The sequence below is a fragment of the Alligator mississippiensis genome, chromosome 4, assembly GCF_030867095.1.
Source record: "Alligator mississippiensis isolate rAllMis1 chromosome 4, rAllMis1, whole genome shotgun sequence".
Classification (NCBI taxonomy): domain Eukaryota; kingdom Metazoa; phylum Chordata; order Crocodylia; family Alligatoridae; genus Alligator; species Alligator mississippiensis.
The window spans coordinates 79773817-79796498 of NC_081827.1; the positions used below are offsets into that span (position 1 = coordinate 79773817).

A 22682-nucleotide genomic window follows, 5' to 3' on the forward strand; every position below is an offset into this window, starting at 1 on the left:
TGAAGTGGACTCCTAAATACTCGGGGTTGGGTTCATACCTGACCAGTTTTCACCTGGGTGTTTACAAGATGAAACAAGATGGTGACACTATCAGAGAACAATGCTAAGAACGACTGTGCACACTACACAATGAAATAGATGTCATGTAGCTGTTTAGCACAGCACTAGACGTGGCCTAAGGAGGGCATAATATCTGCTAATATATGATATTGTTGGTATTGGCAACAATATGTGCTTTTTGCAGTCTTCCCAAATTCTGAGGATATTTAGGGGAAAACGGAAGTATTTCTGATTTATTTGGTGGAACTTCAAAATTATTTGACTCATTGAAAAAAATATTGGATTGCAGTTATAAGGAAAGGCACATATATTTTAGAGCTACTGAATTCTAGTGGGTGGATATACTGGTCTTAAGTCATAGAACCAGAATCTGCTCTCAGGTAAATGAGTGAGGTCCTAAATTGGTGGGGCTACAAAAGTGTAATTGATTATACTAGGATAGGGAAGAGATACTTGCCTTTTGAACTACCAGAATTTATAGATTACTTTAACATAGTTTTCATATCTCTTGTATCTTGTGGCCACCTTCTACTGTCTTGCTTTTGGAATAATTCTGTCCAGTTTTTCCAGTCTGCAGAATTTAAATGCTGTTTTTTTCCAGCACACGAACTTGCATCTCTTTCTATTGTCCCTCCAATAGTCTTTTGCCATCTCGTATTACCACTGAGCAGAAAGTACTGCAAAGTGTACATCTAGGGTGCATATATACATACTAAGTCAACTTAAAATAAGGTGACTTAACTAAGTCGATTTAACCAAGTCAACTTAAGCCACATTGGAGCGTACACATGTACAACTCTTTGACATGACAGCAGCCATCTTGTGAACTAAGTCAACTTATTTAATGTGACTCAAGATAATATACCTCCAAGGTGTATTATCTTGCACTACATTTAAATCAACTCTGCTCCATACACGTGTGTGCTCTGACAGTTAAATAGACTTAAAAATGTTAAACTGGCTTAACTGTCAGAAAATTAGTACATGTGTACGCACCCCTACCCAACCATTAGATAACAAGTGCATGGAGCAAGCTAGGTGGAACTTCTTACAGGGTGAAACAGGGAATGAAACACAAAGAAGAAACAGATGGAGGGGGAGAGAGGGTGTTATCTAATTGTAAACTAGATGTTAACTTTGCAATTCTTTCTGCTCAGTGGTAATGTGAGATGGCAAAAGGCTTATTGGAGGGACAACAGTAAGAGTTGGAAGTTCATACATTAGAAAAAACGTAACACCTGTATGTGGCCACTGACCATTCATTTCCAGTATAGGTTCTTACAGAGAAAATGTACCTCACAATGTAAATAAAAATAAAATTTTAAAAAGTACAGAATACATATTCTGCCTCAAATTACTTGCTGTTTTCCATTTTAGGTAGGAAGCACAGCGCATGTCTGTTCAGGCATTGATAAGCAGTAGAATTGTCATAGGTAGTTTGAAACATGTTAAAGTAGGAATCACTAAGTAAAAATCTAAAAGTAATGAAAAAAATAATAATAATGTTGCAAAGGAAAATGGCCAGTATTGTTCTCTGCATAACCAGACAACTGACTCAGAGTCAGTTATGGGTGTTGGACTTTGATTTGTCCTAGCCAAAGAAAGTACAAGTAAGAGTATCCCCATAACTCCAACAAAGTGAAGAACACTTCCATTCCTTGATGGTATTTTAAAGGAAAGAGTTTCACATTTCATTAGTACTCAAGTGTTCACAGTATTCTGCAAAAATTTCCAGAATAGGACACCAGGAGTCCTCATGAGCTTATTTATTAAAAACTTACAGCAGTTTAGCTATTTGCAGCGTATCTTGTTGAACTGTTTTTGTTGTCTCCCTCTCAGTTGAAAAGAACTATTTTTATTTGTTTTTATTTTATTTTTAGGACTGCATAATGGTGGGTCTACATACATGTGGAGATCTTGCTCCAAATACACTGCGAATTTTTATTGCTACACCTGAAATCAAGGCAGTTTGTAGTGTGGGCTGCTGCTACCATCTGTTGTCAGAACAGTATGAAAACCAAAAAGGTACTGTAACTCTTCTAAACTAAAGTTGAGGCTGCCAGCTTGCAAGTTGGGAATATTATACCCTTTTAATTAATAACTACCTTGTTTCTGTTCCTTTCTAGTGGCTTATTTATTACTGGTTTTAATTACATTATGTGGTTCAGTCATTGCGGATGCCCTGTAGCTTTCCTGTTTTGCCAGTATTTCCAATATTCTCGCTGAAATTCGGGGCATTAATGCAGAAGGTTTTTATGTGGTTACAAATACAGCTTTTTTTTATTCCATTACACTTCACTCATAAAATGGGGCGGGGGGGGGGGGATGGGGGGGGCTTGGGCACTATGTTTTCATCTTTCTGAAATATTTTGTGCCAGATTTTGCCCTTGGCTACATGCACACAACTTATATTTATGCTGAGTTGTGCCCTTTAAATTTAAGCTTATTGCTTTAAAAAGCACTCATCAACATAGCATTCTGGGGCATTGGCAGAATTGTTGTAGAACAGTACACATACAGCAGATTTTTGTGGGGAGCAAAACTGAATGTTTTCTGACTGTTACTTCACACTGAATGAAAAGTTTTATTTCAGGAGCTATTTTTCTTTTTTATTTCTGGGAGAAGGTTGGTATTTTTAGTATGAAAAACTCTTCATACTTCATTAAAGCCTTGCAAAGAGGAAGGAGTTGGAAATTGTAGTTGCACAGTTTCTATCAATGTATACTGTAATACATAAAATTCATGGACTGCTGTGTTATCACAAAAATGGGTCTGGCATTTCATACTTAGCAGTGGAAGTATGGTTTTGGTGTCACTAAAAATCCCGTGGGAAATTTAAATTAAAGCTTAAAATCCAACAATGCAAACAACATCGTGTTGGTCTTTAGTAGCAATGAATACGTGAATAGCTATTCCTGTAACCTGACAACAGTGAGAATCTGGACAAAATTTTAGATGAATGCATGTAACGTATTTTTAATTAAAATTATGTGTGTCATTAAGCAAATGATTGTTAATGCTCAAAGGATTCTGTACCTGGGTCAATATGGGTCATCCATATGGAAAACTTTTGATTTTAACTCCAGTTTTATATTTTCTATTTTATGAAGTAAGAAAAGGAGGGAAATCCCTCAGTTTTTTTTCCAACACTCATTGGCAAGTGCTGTAGCTACACAAAGGTAAAGGCATGATTGAATTTAATCCACGATCCACACAACTGCATATTACATCTAATTGCACCTTTTCCCAGTGTAGGGGGAGCCTAATCCTGGGTTACCTCTGCATTGGCAAGAATTAGGCTCCTGCAGTAGGGAGCCCCCTTTGCTGATGGGGTTTCCAGCCATGGGGTCTATGCACAACCAGAACTGAGAGTCACATGCTTGATGGGGTGCTTGGTCCTGATTGTGCCTGGGGAGGTTTCACCCCCACCCTGAGCCTGGGGGATTGTGGCTGTCATGATCCCATGGGCTCAAGGGTTTCACACTAAGCATGGTGCACTCCTGCAGCTGGGAGCTTGTCAGCTGATGGGGCTCACAGCTGCAGAGAAGACCTCACTACAGGTACACATTAAAGCTCGATAGCAGCCAGCTATAAAGTTAGTACATGTTTTCAAGGTTTAATTTTATAGCTCATTGGAGCTTTTTAATGTGAGTAAGTACTTTGCACATGTAGCTGGTCTTAAGGTAATTGTGCAGTTAACTGCATGATACCTGTTACGTGTACAGGGCACCTAAAAGTGGTAAATACCAATAAATTGATTAGTGGAGAAAAAAATGCCAACATTTAAGTTGTCATCAAGCTTGCATAATAACACCATATAAAGATGAGAAGAGTAGGATATTTTACACTAGACTTAGTTATTGTTCTATTGTTTCAGGTTGTGTACAGTGTAAAGCATGTATCACTATATTTAATTCACATTTTTAACATATTCTTTACATCCATATACAACAATTTCAGCAAAGCCCATGGCACATCAATGCAGAGTATTCCAAAGTACTTCAAATTACTAGGAAGAAAAAACACAGTAAAAAGAGAGGTATATTTTTAGATATGTAGTTAATAGAAAAACACTTAATCACTGAGAAATAGTTAGATTTGGCTCTCAGAGTAATTTTTGTGTGCTATTTTTTCAGACAACTTAAAGCCTTAAGATACAAATGCTGCCCAACCATAGCCAAAAGAGCAGGTGTGATGTTTTATTGGAAGTGCAAACATAAACAAATACAGGTGCACAGAGATAGGAGATACTGCAGTTTCACAGAGAAATGAAGCTAAATTGTATGCTAGAATTCCTAGTTGTTTAATTTCTTGCAGCTTGAAGGATGTAAATTTTGCTAATGAAGAGCTCCTTATGAAAAAGAAGGAAAACATCACAATCTTCTCCTGTGAAAGAACACATCAGTAATTTGAATCACACTCTGAAAAATCTGTTGAATTCTGAATGTTACTGCAAAAATAGTTATCATAGTATCTACAACTGTAGTTGCTACACTTGCCCCAAAGGACCACATTATCTTTGGTTCTTACGTGGGTCTATGGTAGAGGACTGGCACCATAGCCAGTCTCATTTCCTGTTCTTAGGGAATACAGAGTTGTATGCACTCCCAAGAATACAAGCTGTCTTAAGGGGAGTGAATGAGAAATATTTTTTTCCACTTCTGCTATGCACTGACTTCCACTTGCCAGGGAGTCATGACTGTACCATCCTTTGAGTCTACTGTTACCCTTTCTATGAGACAAATCATAATGCAATTTATTAGTTTGTCCATAATGAGCCAAATTATAATTTACATCATATGTCTCAAACCTTTTTTTAAAATGGTTTTAGTTCCATGACACTGGCAATAGAAGTTTAAAAAAAAAAAAAAAAAAATGAATATGTAGCATTGATAAGCTTTGGGGAGCTTGTATATTTTAGGAAAATAAGGTGTTTTCAAATCAGTTAGCTACCTTAGCTGACTTTGTTTCAAACTGCACCTGTTTCTTTAGTTTAATGATACCCTTTCTGAGCCCAGGAGACTGGTGACAAGGAGAGGGAAATTACAACAGCAGCAGTCATTGTTTGCTCTTGCAGGAACTTATTTCTGATGACTATGACAAAATGGAACCCATGTAGGCTTACAAGCCACACCACCATACTAACTGTAGGCTTCATGCACTGCAGAATGAATTGGGACTACCATTTAAAAATTGATGGTGTGGTAGGTTAGCTGTTATTGCTTGGTTTGACAGCTTAAAAGCTACCACTCTGAGAAACATCTATCCATTCCTTCTGCCAGCAGTAACACATGTTCCTTTTGTAAATACAGATGAGTATTGGCATAAGCTTGGTTGAAGTTAGATGTGCCATCCCCAACAAGAGCTACTGTGGACTGATGTCATAGCTTGAGAGGTTTGCGTATCATTTGGCAGTTGCTTTTATCTAATGCCAAAGGTTGTTTTATTTGAGGTCAGTAAGAATTTACTAACTGTGGTATTCGCAGGATGAGAAATTCTCCTTTTTGGATGTAACTTGTGCTTCATTGGCCTAGGGAGTGGATTATCAGGAGACAGAGTTGTTGGCTGATTACTGAACCACCGTGATTTCGAGGTCAAAGGCCCTCCCAAACTAGTAGGATTAGCGGTTGTCTGCGTTTCATAATATACCTGTACTGATGACAGCTTTTCACACAATTTGAGCCCTGTGTCATCTGTCTTCCTAGTCAGAGAGATGATCCTATATCCTGGTTCCATCTGGTCCACCTCAGTAAATTTTGTGAATGAGAATGTAAGACAAGTATCTCTCAACAACTATTGAAGAATTAATTTTAAATCTCTTTTGGACTGCAGAACATGCAGTTGCCTGGATTGTGACTGTAATGTAGATATAGATCCTCTTGCAAGTAGCCAAGAATTATAGGAATAGGACTGCATCTCCATTATTTCTGGTAAAAGTTTTGGATCTGATCCTTGAGGAATTTAGCTCTAGTTTACAGACAGCTACAGAGACTAAGCAATAATTTTGAGTTCCTGTTCAGTTAACGTTATAGCCAATGGTTAGGAAGTTAGTTAATAAGGAATGTTTTGGCAGCTCTTTGAAAGTCTGAACTAATCTCCTTCAACTCAGTGGAATTGGTCATCGATGCAAATAATTTTGTATGGATAGATAGATTTAGGGATTTGTACAATTGATTACTTTTGTGTTTTATCTTCACTGTTACCATGTCTGATAGAGTCAATTGTTCTCAAAAATAGACAGTAACTACTGTGTAGTAGGATTGTTACAGTTTACTGTAGACCTTTTAAATAAAATATTTGCATAATGATCCATTATGGCAAATCATCAGGACATTTTCTGATTGTCATTAGGCAGAAGTGACCTCAGCAAATGAGATCAGCATCTATACTGAAACTTTGAGGAGCATTCCTATTCCTCATTTCCATGCATCTCTAAGTAAATGAGCCAGGCAGTAAGCCCTTGACCATGGACTAAACCAGATAAAGCAATAGGAGGGGAAATGTGAATGAAATTTCATGGTATGGAACTGCTCAGTAGCTTCCTTTAATAGGTCTTTAAAGACAACAGCCAATAGTATGCCCTTGTTGAGAAGAAGGCTAATGACATACTGGGCTGCATTAATAGGAGTCTTGCCAGTAGACTGAGGAAAGTGTTTCTTTCCCTCTGTTCAGCACTGGTGAAACCACATCTAGAATTCTCTGTCCAGTTTTGGGCCACCCCACTACAGAAAGTATGTGGACAAATTGGAGAGAGTCCAGCAGGGGGTAATGAAAATTGTTAGAGGGCTGTGGCACATGACTTCCGAGGAGAGGCTGAGAAAAGTAGACTTAGTCTGGAGAAGAAATGACTGAGGAAGGACTTAATAGCAGCCTTCAACTATCCAAAGGGTGGTTCCAGAGAGGATGGAGCTAGGGTGTTCTCAGTGATGGCAGATGACAGAACAAGGAGCAATGGTCTCAAGTTGTAGAAAGAGAAGTTTAGGTTAGATATTATGAAAAGCTCTCTCATGAGGAGAATAATAAAGCACTGAAACAGGTTATGCACAGAGGTTGTGGAATCTCCATCTTTAGAGGTTTGTAAGACCCAGCTAGATAAAGCCTTGGCTGGGATAATCTAGTTGGGGATGGTCCTGCTTTGAGCAAGGTGTTGGACTAGATGACCTCCTGAGGTCCTTTGCAACCCTAAACTTTCTATGATTATATCTTTCCTTATGCACACAAAAAGGAATGCATTGCCAGCGAGTTGCAGGTCTGCCATATTTGTTATCAGAACACAAGTATCACCAAAATTGCTGTTACTGCGGAGATAATTATTCATAATTATTTTGTAGTTTGAAATAGGACCTAATCCTGGAAAGTCTTATGGCTATAGTACTATATAAGTAGTCCCAGCAATACTAAGGGTTTCTTTTGGGACAATAGGAGCCTTGTATCCTGGGATCTTAGATGTATGAGCCCATTGTCCCACTTTAAGAACACTTTCTCAGGACATTGCTAATTCAAGTTAATTTTCATTCATTTCAGGGACAAGGGACACTTGGATCAATCTGCCTCAAATGCCGTGTCTGTTTTGTTAGTGATTTAAAGCCTCCATTCACATAGTGGTTATATTTTCTATGGAGTAAACACTACCCTGATAGTTGGGGTTTCTAGAATCAAGTCTTTAGGTTAGAAAGAGGGGGATATATGCCAGACTGATGAACAGCAGAGGCTTAGCAGTTGTGAAGAGTACCTTTTCAATAAGTAATTCTTGGAGAAGTTAGGAAAAATAAATAAAGCTTCAACATTAAACACGTGTAACTGGGTATTATCAACATCTGAATAATTGCACATATACTGATTATGTATGCTGCAGACTTTTTTGCAAGGGAACAAGAGCCTTGGGACTCTTAATCCAGCTAAATATAATCTTTGGCTATACTTGTTAACATCTAACTTTTTAAAAGCTCATAAATAAAATTAAAGGAAATGAAAAGGATGCAAAAGAAAGCACAGTTTGTTTAAAGAATTTCAATAAATTTGTGAAAGCTAAAGGAAAGAGGTTTTAAATATATTGGATGCAGGACACAAAAAGGATCTCAGAACTGAATGCGCCAAGTGGTTCTTTAAATAAACATTCAACAAATACATAAATCCCACTTATTGCATTTTGTTGAAACACAGAGAGGTTTTTCACTATTATAAAAGTATTATAAACCAGAGACTTAGAAGGAAGCTAGGCAAAAATGTAAGTATTACAGGAATTTTCCTGTATTTTCAAAGATATTCTGTAGTCATTTTCTTAAAGCAACCATCATTGATGCCACAATAACACACATGCCTGTTTTCCTATGATCTTATGAACATATAAATAGTCTTTCAAGCAAAAGAACAGTTTGATTTATTTTCCAGAACCTCCCCAAATATTGATGTATAGGGGCATGTTTCAGTCAATTTGCAAGATCAAAAAACCCACATTTTAATACAAATATATACAAAATATTTTTCACCCTAAAAAAATAATTACCTTATTAAATTTTACAGTTTTGTAGCTTGCAGCTTTCTAACCATCTCCCCCATGTAGTGACCAGTGGTATAAATGAAGTGGTATTTTTTTTTTTTTTTTTTTTTTTTTTTTTTTTTTTTATGAATGAGCAGAACAAAAAGGACTTTAAGTCCTGGATTTAATTTGCATTTGCATTTTTTTTCTGTCATATATATCTGGGGAAAATCAGTTTTTCTACAATAAACAATGACTTACAGAGTTCTTAAGTTCAGTATTGGAAATTATTAGGAGCCAGTTTTAAATAATTATTTGTGGAAAAATATACTTATTTTGATATAAACTATTGTCACGGCGGGGTCCTCGTGGAGGGCCGTGATCTCCTTGAGGCCCTCTCACCGCGCTACTCCGGCCTGAGGGCACCCTCCATTCTCGCCCGCCACGTCTTGATGGAATATATGTAATAGGGAGGCTACCTTATGTTTCCTCAGGCCTGTCAGCTCTTGGACCCCTCGTGGGTCTCCCCGTACAATGGGCGCTACTCAAGCGCCCTAGCCTTACGGGCTGTGCGTGGCTCCTACCTCCCCTGATACCACGCCCCAAGCCTCGCAGATGTAAAGGACGTTGTCCGGTCTGTCTCTCTACTGTGGCCCACCCTGGGCTCCCTCTCTCATGCCCAGCCTCTTGCTGGGACTCTGATCTAGCCCACTCTGGGCCTCCCCTGCCAGTGTGGTTCCGCTCCGGGACTCTCTAGCGGGCCTCCGGTCCTATGGGCCAACCGCACGGACACCCTCCCTGACTCTGGCTCCCCGCGCTGCTACTCCCTGTCTTCTCAGGGGCAACTGCAGCGCCCTACCTTGGTCTGAGGGGGATTGCCGCACTAGCCTGCGGCCGGGCTCGCTATGCCCGTGCGCCCACACTGGGCTACTCAAAGCACAATGGCGTTCCCCCTTTCTGGGGCTCGCCGCGCCCACACTGAGCTACTCAATAACGTACAAGGGCGTTCCCCCTCTCTGGGGGCTCGCCGCGCCCACGCTGGACTACTCAGTATGGCCCCGCTCTCTCGGGCTGCTCAGTATGGCGCTCCCCCCCTTCTCTGGGGCTCGCTGTGTCCACACTGGGCTACTCAGTAATACCGCCCCTTTCCTGGGACCGGGGGCTATGTTCCCCCCACACGCAATCCGGGGTCTCGGTCCCCGTCCGCAACCTACAGGTTGCGCCCGCGACCCACTAGCCGCGCTCCTCGCCGCTAGCAGCTCGTGCAGTGGCATGCGAGCTGCGCCTTCGGGGTCTATGTTCCCCCACATGCAATCCGGGGTCTAGGTCCCCGTCTGCAACCTACGGGTTGCGCCCGCGACCTACTGGCCGCGCTCCTCGCCGCCAGTTGCTCACGCACTGGCGTGCGAGTAATTGAGGCCTCCTCCAACCCCTACAGCCTCGCCTAAGCCTCCGGGTGTAATAATACAAACACAAAGCAAAACCACAAGCCCCTGGGCTGTAACACAAATGCAAGCCGCCTGGCCATAACTCCTCATCATAGCTCAAGCCTCCAGGGCTATCATGAGCTGTACTTGCGACTTAGGCTCCTTCCCATATCTCGGCCAAGGGAAGCTCCTGCCTCTCCGGCTGCTGGCAGAGAACTGCCAGCCTGGCCTCAGCCCTGAGCTTTATAAGGGCCAGGCCCTGCCCCCTACAGGCAGCTGGCTCCGCTTGGTTGCTCCGGCAACCCACAGCTGTGCTCACTTGGTTCTGCCAGGGCTCTCTCCCTGGCAGTTTCTCCTCTCTTAGGAGCAGGCACTAAGGTGCCCTGCGACAACTATATTTTCAGTAAAACAATGCAAATACATTTATAGGATTCTTAAAATGAATGCACTGCAGACTGAGAGAACCTGTTTCAACTTTAAAGTTGTAGCTGTTGCTATGGAGAGTGAATTTAACTGGTTCTTCCCTTTTTTGCAAAGCCTAGAAATAGAGCTGGGTTTTGACACATTGCTAGATGACAGAATTAAGGTAAAAACATAGGAGCATATGAGCATAGGAATTGAAGGTGCCGCCCAGGCGTTAAGTCCAATCATTAAAACAGGTCCACTTATTTACATGTTTATTTTGAATGTGTTTGGCATTATATAATGATTTATAAATATAAATCAACTTAAGTTTTGCTCCAAAGACCTTGCAACAGTAACATAAGAGGGAGGGAGGGAGGGAGTAATAATTTTGTACCCAAACCCTAAGATTAGAGTGAGAGAAGGAACTGCAAGTTCTTCAGTATAAAGAGTTACTTTGGCAATTTGAAAGATACAGTAACTTGGAAGAATTTCCAAGTTAAGGGAAGCTGAATTCCTGGGGCTTTTGTTTCATCTGAAATAGTGAAGAAGTTTGCAACATTGTTTTTGTCTCTTTTCATATCTGCAGAAAAAGATTTCTGTAGTTCTGTATTTTAACATCAGTCAAAGTATTATTTCATAGACCGGTAGGTACACCATTCTCCTTTCATGTTTAATTTCACACAAGTCATTTTTATGTCAAAATGACCTAGACTTAGGTATAAAATGGTAGGGGCTTTCACTGAAGAATGCATACTATCAATATTTCATATATGCTGGATAGTCGAGCATCTCCACACCTTTACAAGAGACAGAAAATATTTCAAATCAAACTCAAAGAAAAATGGGGAGCTATTCAGATCATTACCAAACAAAACAATATGAAGGACCAAAGAGGTTACAGACAACCATGCACAGGCATAAAAATCAGTCCCTACTTAATCATGTCACATGCCTCCTATAAGAGAGTTCAGATTCTAACCTAAAGAACATTATCTCTTCACATTATCTCTTCTCTTCTAAGCGTATACAACAATCTTAGATGTATTTTTGTGTTCTCCTAAGAAAAGAAAAAACATTAACAGGTACGTTATCTGGAATAAATAGTTCTGAACAAGAGTTCCTTAAGCCTGAGAATGTTACCTGAAAAATTAAATAAACAAGACAAAAATATCCCTGCATCTTTATATTACATTAAGGAACAGATGCAAATCAACCTTCTAGGTCAGCAGTCAGCAACCTTTTTAGGCTGCAGCCTGAAATGACTAAGCTTTGGTCAGAGATGGGCAGGTGGGTGCTAGGATCTGGCTACTACTGCCACATCCCCCTACTGTGATATGGGGGAAGCACCCACTGCTGCCAGTTCTCCCTGTTTTGGCTCAGAGGAGGTATTCCTCCACTGCTGCAGCTTCTATCCACCACAGACTGGGGAAATTGTCTGGAGGTGCCACAGCATAGCAGAAACCCCTGTTGCTGAAGGCCCACGGCTAGAGGCTGGAGATTGCTGACCCTGTTCTAAGTACCTAAACAGATCTTAGGCAAAATGTAGTTGTCCAAGTCTCAAAAAGTCATCCAGATTAATCTTACTCTAGCTGCTGCAAAACCACTTCACCCTAAGTTCTGGTTCCTTATACCAGGTTATAACCAATTACTGTTTAATGAAAAAGCAATTAATAGTTCTGCCACCTGTGATGAGAAGACTTACCCCTTCCAGGAGGATACCTTCCTCACTGGGCTGTTGAATCACACCTTCTCTTGTTTTCTCTCCATCTGATCTAGCATGACCACCAGTCATGTTCCAGATTTAATGAGGGACATTATTCTTTCTGCTGAACTAGGTGCTGTTGTCAGGTAGATGGGTATCTTCCGTCTGGGCCTCTGTGGGTGCTCTGAATAAAGAGATAACAGAAGCACATATTTACATTAGCTTTCACTATTAATTGTAGACAGTGATCATTTATATATTTAAGTAAACAACAGTCTTTAGTAGTCTGATATGAGCATAGGAAAAAAATAGTATAGCTCCTACCTTGCACAATCTGCAAGCAGATTACTAAATCCACAAAGGACGTGTCTCTAGTGGGTGGGTGGTGGTTCTTATGGAGGATGGGACTGAACACTCTGTCCACCTGGATCCCTTAATGGACTTTGGAGTCCAATGTTTGTCTCTGAGGCTTTTCCAGACTGGTTCCCAGTGCTCACTTTTGAGGGCTGCTGCAGACCAAGACAAAAAAACACTTTATAAATTGCTGGATATGGTACAACTCAGATATGTCATATTGGGATGGTTTGCAACCCACTTCATTTGCAGCAGATTGCCAAATTAGGGATAAACTACTCAGCTGATCACTGGTGTTTTTACTTCAAAGGTCTCTGCTTCTCTACTCCACTGGATCTTATCAGTGGTGCTACACATTTGAATGGAGAAGAGGTTCCCTTTGAAATAAAAGCTGAAGTAAACAGCTAGAGCAGCTCAGCATTCCTGCCACTTTGGCTGCTGCCCCTGGTTAGTTTGCAAACCCTCACCTTCTTTGGGAGCTAATCTTAGGAAGAATTTGGTACTGTTCTTGTATGTTGTCATCCACATGTGTGTTTTAGAGTATAAATTCTTTAGGCAGTAACCATAAGTAATTCTTCCTCCTCTAATTGGAATAGCAAATAACTAATTGCACTGAGAGATGTATTAGGAAAAAATGGTAATTGGCTTCAGTGGGAGTTTAGTCAGTGCAAAAATAGGTGGGCATGTCCTAGTTTACAGGAATCACTTTATTCCACCCTTGAAATTCATCCAGTTTTGGCTGGGCTGTGCCCAGTGTTTAGCAGCTACACAGCTGCACTACATAAGCATTTGGGCCATAAGGCCCAGGTCCAGATTGGGAAACCAGGCACCTAAAAGGGACTTAGGTGGATTTATCACCTAAGTCACAAAAAAATCCAGATCAACCTTGTTTCAGTAACTAGAGAGCCCCTTAAATGCCTAAATTTATTTGGCACTCATATTTTGTCAGAAAGAGATATGTAGATGGCTATGCTCCAGTCTCTGCATATGTTTAGAAGTGATGTACTCAGAGCAGCTTGGCCCATTAGCTCCCATCTTAATTCTGTAGTGATGCAGACTGGACCTGAGGAGATGCCTGAACTCCACCTAACTGCAGTCAGTCAGATGCACTGTGTGTATCTAAGGAGCTTGGCAAACACTACACTTAGGATACAATTAACCTGTTAATAATACCATAAATCGTAACCCCGCCATACATTCAGGCAATTAATGAAGCAAGAAAATGGGAAACCAGCCACAAAAATATTCCACAAAATATGAGTAATGTTTTCTATCATGTCTTAAATTGAACATGTGATTCAGTTGAAAGGGTTGCTTTGCCAGGCAGCCTGATGCTGGTTGCATGGAGAGGATTGGTTGACAGCTCCCCCTGTGTGGTTAAGCCAACAGTCATGCAAGGCAGCCCTGCATGGTGCTGAACCCTGCTGTTTTCAGGGTGTGGAGCGAAAAGAAATTCATCAGCTGAGCTGGGGGCTGAGTCATAGGAAGCCCCATGACCCAACACAGTGCTGGTCTTGCCCCACAGCTCTGCTGGGAGCTGAGGAGCAAGGCAAATTCTGGTGCTGGCTCCAGTGTGGTACATGGCTGGGACTGACAATCACCTGATTGTTGGTGCCAGCCCCACACATCACTGGGGTTTTAAACTCTCTCTAGTGCAGTTCTGGAATAGGAACCAAACATCAGTTGATTGTCATTTCCACTCAGGACCATACTGTTTCAGCCCAGGATATAGGCACCTGCTTTTCAATTTGCTAGTTTTGGGGGAGTCTTAATCATGATTGCTGGCTCCCCTTGCACTGGCATGTAGTAATGACAAAATTGGAATTTGATGCCTGATCCCAACATTTCATAGGTGGTATAGCAGGCAATGTGATTTTTGGGATCGGAAATCAGATTCCAACCCACCATTTAATGCATGTGTGCCAGGTCCTAACTCACTCCAACATCAAGTTAATTGAAAAGCCCAAAGTCCACTGCCACTGTCTGTGGAAAAAAAAACACATTGGAAGGAATGGAGAGGGTGGTCTTGTGCTAGTGCTTACCTTATGCAAAACAGATAATAGTTAAAGCAGTCACTCAGGAGGTGGAGACTTGGGGTTTAAGCCCTCAACCTGAGACCATTAGAACCTGACAGATGCTGGTTAATAACAAAAATTTAAAAAAAAACCTAGCTGCAAGGTTATTTTATAGCCTGGTGATTAGGGGCTCTCTCCTGGGAAATAGGAACTTGTTTTTGAACCTCCAGGCTGAGGCAAACATAGAAATCAGGTTTTCCTAGGTGAATGCTGCCATTAGTTGGATATCATGTACAAAATGAGTCTTGATGCCATCAGTCAATCAGGTGCCTACCCTCAGAAGAGGGCCTTGGCATTCTGGATCATAAAGAGATGGATGTGCCTAATGGGCAGCCCAAGTTAGATTACCAAGCTCTGAAGAAAGGTGAGAATGCAAACATATTAAGTCTTTCCCAGGCGCTGGCTCTTGAAGAAAGGTGGGAATGCAAACATGTTAAGTCTTTCCCAGGCGCTGGCTCTTGTCACCTCCCTTCCCAGCTCGTAGCCATTTTGGATTGTTGTTTGGAGACACTTAACCCTTATACTTGGACCATCATGGGCAAAAGTGCCTGTTTTTTAAGCGTGCAGAAGTCTTAAAATAGAGGTGCTTACCAGGTTGATCTGTTCCAAATGTACAGAATCCCTTGTCCAGCTAAAAGTGTAGAGGAGAGACAGCTTTTGTGTCTGAAGTATGAAAGCATTAGAAATCAGTATTATCTGATAGTGCTGCTTCCTTAATGTTGAGGAGATGTTATTAAATGGTGCTCTGTCTGTTCAGTGACTATGCACTATGATTGATCCTAAAGATCATCTTCAAGTCATGCAGTTCTAGATTTTAAAAATATTTTATTGAAATGTTTTACTAAGTTACTTTACCTATAAACCAATTTTAGATATTCAGAAGGGACGTGACATTATGAGCAAAGCAAAGGTACAACATGAAACTATTGCCCTGATATCTCAATGACCAGGTGGTTGGCAGGTATACCGCATACAAAGATGTATGGGGAGTCAGGCGATTTTGGTACGTATCCTCTCCTGCAACATACTTTGTGTGATGCCTCATTTCTTGCCTCATTTTCCCTGTGCAATTAAGTTTAGGTCATTAACACTTGTAAGTGCTTCAGGATTCCAAGAAGGAAGACATTTTACTAACTAAACAGCATTTAAAAATTATTGTATTACAATTTAAGGAAGTCAGATGAATATTCTCTTATTCTGAAAATTTTGTATGTTTTTTGGATGCAACATTTGAGGCAGCATGTAGTTAGTGTCCATTTTTTCTGTATCTTAAATTTTTGGGGAAAATCTTTTGTGTTCCTGATTCTTGTTGCTGCTTTCCCATTGTTTATCACCAACTGAGCTCTCTCATCTTTAAATATCTCATTTTCAATTTCATGTACCAGAGCAGAATATTGCCTTTACTAGTGAATATAGTAATTTTGCATATGGGATATTTGAAAGTGGACTAGCATTCCATAAATCTTTATATCAGTGAGGATTTTTTTAATATTCAGTATATCATGCCTATGTCAAAACTAGCACTTTTAGGCATCTCCAGTTAATCTCAAGAAATAGTATGGTTCTTAAGAGTTATAACAGTGTGCCTTTGTGTAGGTTTTAGTTTAAATTTGACTAGTAATAATTTCCTAGGATTAGGTCACAGTTCTAAAAGAAGTGTTTTTATATAATTTTAGCAAAAAATTGGCACTCTCACTTTATTAATTTATTTTCACCCATATCTTTTTCATAACACTTCCCACTTTTGTTCACTGGTTGATAATTTTGACTCAGTTCACTGCTTGGTTTGAATATGAAACCAGTAGGTAATCTCTCTGTTCACCTCTGTACTAGGATCTGTAGAAAAAAGGTGGTGTAGCAAGATTATAAATTTGTGCATGGAAGCACTAGAAATCAAATGTCTTACCCAGTAATATTGGGTGATTAAATATAGATTTAAGTATGCTGATTTAACTGACACAGTGATTGTTGGGGAAGCAGGGTTTTCCTGTGAGTAGTAATCAAGAGACTGAGATTCTATTTTTCTCCTTGCCACTAACTTGCTGTGTAAGCTCAAGATATCACCACCACCTTCAAGGGTGTTTTTTTCAAGTTTTGTAAGCTCCTTCAGACACTGTGTGGCATAATGTGTTTGAATAGAACCAGGGGTGGCAAGGCTCAGTCTTACCCTACTTGCTACTTGTGTTAGAAATGTGAAATAATGGATTATTTTGTGTTGTCGTACCTTGACTTGGCTGGGGGAGACTGGGGGCAAGGGGAAGTTGGCATTTATTTTCTTTTAATTTTCAATCTATACCTATTTCTCTTAATTCATGGGTATTATTAACTTCATAGAGGTTTTTGTGGCAAAAAATCACTTTGCATGCAGAGATCATTTTAATCAGAAATAGTAAAAAAGAATCTAAGTATCAGAACAGGACAAAGGGAAAGGAAAGAATGAAGAAAGGGAAGAGGAAACAGAAGTAATACCATGTATGATTGTCATATTCTTCCCCCTCCGTTTTCCATTCCACCCCTCATCGTTGTTCCTATGAAGTATTTTAATCATATATTTTTTGGAATGCTGACTGTATTTCTTCAAAGACAGCAAAGGTACAGTTTACACTGAATGAAATTCTCTAAAGACTCCTTAGACCACTCAGCTTGTTAAATAGATAACAATGAAATTTGGCTTTTTGCCATATACTTTTGCTGGATATTTTGTTTTTCTAACCATTTTAACAAATTTAAATAGGAATGAGAGAATGGAGTAGTTTAATTTTGCACCATCTATTATAGCTGCTTTTATCTTGACCGCTAATATGTCAAAAACCACCCAACCTTGTACAAAATTTTTATGGTTGTTACCTCCCAGGTATTGCTCTTTGTAATTAAATAGCTGATGAGCCGATCTTGGTGCCAGCCTTGTGTATTCAGCTGTGTACAAGCTTTAGGTGCCATATCGCGTTACTCTTCACTGTTTGACTTTGGCCAGAATCCCAAAGCAATCCCTGCCAATGAGTATGTGATTAATACAGAGATTTTTCTGTGTGCTTGGCAGCCCTTGTACAATTACCTCACGCTGACAGCTGTGTCTGATCTTCAGTCAGTTGTGTGTTTTCTGCAGGCTTGGCACTGATATTATTTTTGCCTTGGGTATTCTGTAGCTGCCTAGAAGTGGTTAGAAATGAAACCTTACCATATTCTTGCTTCTTTCTTTCTTAATGTACCTCATAATGTGTGTGTGTGTGTGTGTGCACATGCACACATATGCATACACATGCACATATGCTCTTTGGTTGGGTTTTTTTAAAGGGACTATAGATGCTCGTGATTAGAATGAAAACAAAATTAAGAATAACTGAACTTGAGGTTCTGTAAACTTAGTACGTAAGGAAATGAAAATATCTGTATCAGAGATCCTCAGCCAGGTTGTCCTGGCACCCTAAGATGCCACGAAACCCCCTTTAAAAGTGCTGTGTTTGCACACTGTTTGGTATGCAAACATCTACATGATTCACAAGATAAACCCCGAGAATTCAAGTAGGATTGCATAGTGTCAAAAAACATTCTGAACTGTTGTGGTCTTTCTGAGTTCTTTGCAATGGAAGAATTGCTATTATTATTTTTCCATAGTCAAGAAATGAGTGAAAGCTAAGAGCTGTGATTTTCTGCCAGGTGCCTTAAATCTAACAAGGTTGAGAAAAACTGAAACCCTTGAAAGAGTTCCCCAAATCAATGGGAATCAGACACCTAAATATCTCTGTGGATTGTGCCTAAGTCCTAAATTAATCAAAGGAACTCAACTAAGAAATTATACTTCATACAAATTGAAATGTACAAATTATGTATGAATATGGACTTTTCCCATAGACAGAATGTGGTGGAACTGATGTATTGATGTGAAATGGGCAAGAACTGTGATGCCTGAACATCAAAATGAAAAAAGCTGGGCAATAGGTGTGAGGCTTGTAATGCTAGTGCATCAAAACAAATTATGGCCTAATTTTCAAGAATACCTCAGTGAACATATACATAACACAATAAACAGTATAACCTAAAAGCAGTGTTTTTGCATTAGAGATTTAGAGCATTCAGTTTTACCAAATTCTGTTTCTTTGAAAAGAAAAGATGCATAGAGGCATGCAGAGCATATTAAATGACATCATTCCATGGTTCACATGAACTCTGTAGTACCAGAAATTATCAACAAAACACTGTTTTAATCCAACTGGTGTTAAAAAGAAGTGTCAAAAATGGTAAAAGGCAAACCCAGTTAGGAAAAAAGTTTTAAGTTTTACATTTCTAATGTGATCTTAGCAAGAAATCCAAGTTTAAAATGTTTGTCACTTTAAAAAGTGCCATGACCTGTGTACAGGACCTCCACCTGACACAGGAGGTACACGGTCCCACTAGGGGGAATGCCATACTGGATCTAGTATTGGTAACGGGGGATGACATGGTGGGGGACCTCCAGATCGGTAGCCATCTAGGGGACAGTGATCACCTAATAATAGAATTCACCATAAGATGTCGAGTGGGTAAGGTAACTAGTAGGGTGAAAGTGCTAGACTTTAGGAAAGCTGATCTCAATGAACTCAGGCGATTAGTCAAGGACACACTGCAGAGTAGGAGTTTTGAAGGGATGGGAGCCCAAGAAGGGTGGTTGTGCCTTAAGGAAACGATCCTTCGGGCACAAAGCAAGACGATCCCCGAGCGAGGCAAAAGAGGGAAAGGGGCCAGGAGGCTTCCCTGGCTGACCACAGAAATCCAGGGCAGCCTAAGGGCCAAAAGGGGAGCACATAAAAAGTGGAAACAGGGAGAGATCACCAAAGACGAATATACCTCCTCTGCTCGTGCTTGTAGGGAGGCAGTTAGACGGGCCAAAGCTACCATGGAGCTGAGGATGGCAACCCAAGTAAAAGACAACAAGAAATTGTTTTTTAGATATATAGGGAGTAAAAGGAAGACCCAGGGAGGAATAGGACCCCTGCTAAATGGGCAGGAACAATTGGTGACGGACAGGGGGACAAGGCTGAACTCCTCAACGAGTTCTTTGCCTCAGTGTTCTTAAGTGAGGGGCACGACAAGTCTCTCACTGGGGTTGTAGAGAGGCAGCAGCAAGGCGCCAGACTTCCATGCGTAGACCCTGAGATGGTGCAGAGTCACTTGGAAGAACTGGATGCCTTTAAGTTGGCAGGCCCGGATGAGCTCCATCCGAGGGTGCTGAAGGCACTGGCCGACGTCATTGCAGAGCCACTGGCGGGAATATTCGAACGCTCGTGACACACGGGCCAACTCCCGGAGGACTGGAAAAGGGCCAACGTGGTCCCCATTTTCAAAAAGGGGAGGAAGGAGGACCCGGGCAACTATAGGCCAGTCAGTCTCCCCTCCATCCTTGGCAAAGTCTTTGAAAAAATTATCAAGGCTCACATTTGTGAGAGCCCGGCAGGGCAAATTATGCTGAGGGGAAACCAGCACGGGTTCGTGGCAGGCAGATCGTGCCTGACCAATCTAGTCTCTTTTTATGACCAGGTTACGAAATGCCTGGACACAGGAGGAGGGGTGGATGTCGTATACTTAGACTTCAGGAAGGCCTTCGATACAGTATCCCACCCCATACTGGTGAACAAGTTAAGAGGCTGTGACTTGGATGACTACACAGTCTGGTGGGTGGCGAATTGGCTGGAGGGTTGCACCCAGAGAGTCATGGTAGATGGGTGGGTTTCGACCTGGAAGGGTGTGAGCAGTGGGGTCCCGCAGGGCTCGGTCCTTGGACCGATACTCTTTAATGTCTTCATCAGTGACTTGGACGAGGGAGTCAAATGTACTCTGTCCAAGTTTGCAGATGACGCAAAGCTATGGGGAGAAGTGGACACACTGGAGGGCAGGGAACAGCTGCAGGTAGACCTGGACAGGTTGGACAAGTAGGCAGAAAACAACAGAATGCAGTTCAACAAGGAGAAATGCAAAGTGCTGCACCTAGGGAGGAAAAATGTCCAGCACACCTACAGCCTAAGAAATGACCTGCTGGGTGGCACAGAGGTGGAAAGGGATCTTGGAGTCCTAGTGGACTCCAAGATGAACATGAGTCGGCAGTGTGACGAAGCCATCAAAAAAGCCAATGGCACTTTATCGTGCATCAGCAGATGCATGACGAATAGGTCCAAGGAGGTGATACTTCCCCTCTATCAGGCGCTGGTCAGACCGCAGTTGGAGTACTGCGTGCAGTTCTGGGCGCCACACTTCAAGAAGGATGCGGATAACCTGGAGAGGGTCCAGAGAAGGGCCAGTCGTATGGTTAAGGGCCTGCAGACCAAGCCCTGTGAGGAGAGACTAGAGAAACTGGACCTTTTCAGCCTCCACAAGAGAAGGTTGAGAGGCAACCTTGTGGCTGCCTATAAGTTCATCACGGGGGCACAGAAGGTAATTGGTGAATACTTATTCACCAAGGTGCCCCTGGGGGTTACAAGAAACAATGGCCACAAGCTAGCAGAGAGCAGATTTAGACTGGACATTAGGAAGAACTTCTTCACAGTTCGAGTGGCCAAGGTCTGGAACGGGCTCCCAAGGGAGGTGGTGCTCTCCCCTACCCTGGGGGGTCTTCAAGAGGAGGTTAGATGAGTATCTAGCTGGGGTCATCTAGACCCAGCACTCTTTCCTGCTTATGCAGGGGGTCGGACTCGATGATCTATTGAGGTCTCTTCCGACCCTAACATCTATGAATCTATGAATAAATGCTTTCAGACAATATAAGCCGTGGGTATACTATTGCCATGTCAGTGCTAAATTAGAATGAGCTCACTTTCTCTTCAAGTTACGCTCTCATGCTGAAATACTTCTGGAGATTGATATTTCACAACACTCGAATAACAACTTGCTTCAGCAAAGATAAAGGTTAAAAATTATATGAATGACAGTTGTTTTCCTTAGGAAAGTATAATTTCTGAAACAAACTACAATCCTGAGTGGAGCTGGCACTTCAGCCAGTACATTAAAAGTTATTTCTGCTTTTTTTTGTGCATACTGTATACAAACTGATGGATTCCATCAATAGAAAATAAATCATCCATTTTTTTGTTATGTATGTACTCAGATTGTTTAAGCTCTTAAAAACAGGATAGGAAGAGAAAAGATATCAATTACAGGCAGTCCTCGGACTTATGACACAATTGATTCCTGAAAACAGCGTCTTCAGTCGAAACGTTGTAACTCGGAACCGATTTTCCCATAGGAAAGAATGTTATACATGGGGGATTGGTTCCTCAACCGAGGCCCAATACCCTGTTTTCACCAAAAATACCCCAGAATTTTGCACTCAATCAATTATAGATGAGTAATATAGGTACATTAATGTATTTATATTGTAAATAGCAATCATATTGATTTGGAAGGACTTCTTTGAGGTGACTTGGCTGGACTTTTTGAAGGGCTCTTGGTTGGACTTTTTGAAGGGTTCTTGGCTGGATTCTTCTCAGGAGTCTTGGCTGCAGGTTTTTCTGGAGTCTTGTCTGCTTTCTTAAAGAAAGTGTCCAAGGAAGTTTGGACAGATGTTCTCCAGGGAGATGGGTGACACAGCGATTTGTTCGCTGGCATGGCATCACATCAGATCAAGTGTTATAAAGTCAAAACTGACATCAGAAAGTTGAAACAGGGTGTCAATTTAAAACCGTTATAAGTGCGAAACATAACTCGAAATGTTCTAAGTAGAGGACTGCCTGTATTTCAGGAAAAGAAAAATCCTCTCTTTTATACTACTTTTTATAGTAGAGTAATGGATTTTTGTTGATTTACTGTCATTAAAGATCAGAAGAAAAGAATCAGCATTCCTAAACAGAATTTATAATCTTCTAAGTGTTACTGAAAACAATTAAACAAAAATCCTGATTTCTTCTCCCTATAATTATTCATCAGTGATTTAATTGTCACTGTCTTGCCACATAGTATATACTTTTGGCTGTTGTAGTGAGCTAAGTATTCAATAAATTAGCATGAGTCTGTAAGAGGAGTATTGTAAACATTAGTCTGCAGCTGTGGGTGTCTGATGGTTGGTAACAAACCACTATTTCAGAAGGTAAAATGGAAAACATATGAATGAGTTTCTATGTATGCAGTTGGGAATCACTAGGAAGAAAAAATAAAGGAGACCTTTAAATAACTGTAAATAAACCTTCAAGAAACATTGATACAGAAAAGCAAAC

At 40.9% G+C, this 22682-nt stretch overlaps 1 protein-coding gene across 3 annotated transcripts in view; it reads left to right on the forward strand.

The window, feature by feature from the left end:
• The window catches only part of METTL25 (methyltransferase like 25), a 121115-nt gene that overhangs the window by 49664 nt on the left and 48769 nt on the right, over positions 1–22682 (forward strand). For all 3 annotated transcript variants that reach the window (XM_059726135.1, XM_019494164.2, XM_019494161.2), the window contains one exon: positions 1941–2085. In XM_059726135.1, the coding sequence (XP_059582118.1) occupies positions 1941–2085 (145 nt within the window). The remainder of the gene's footprint in view (positions 1–1940; positions 2086–22682) is intronic.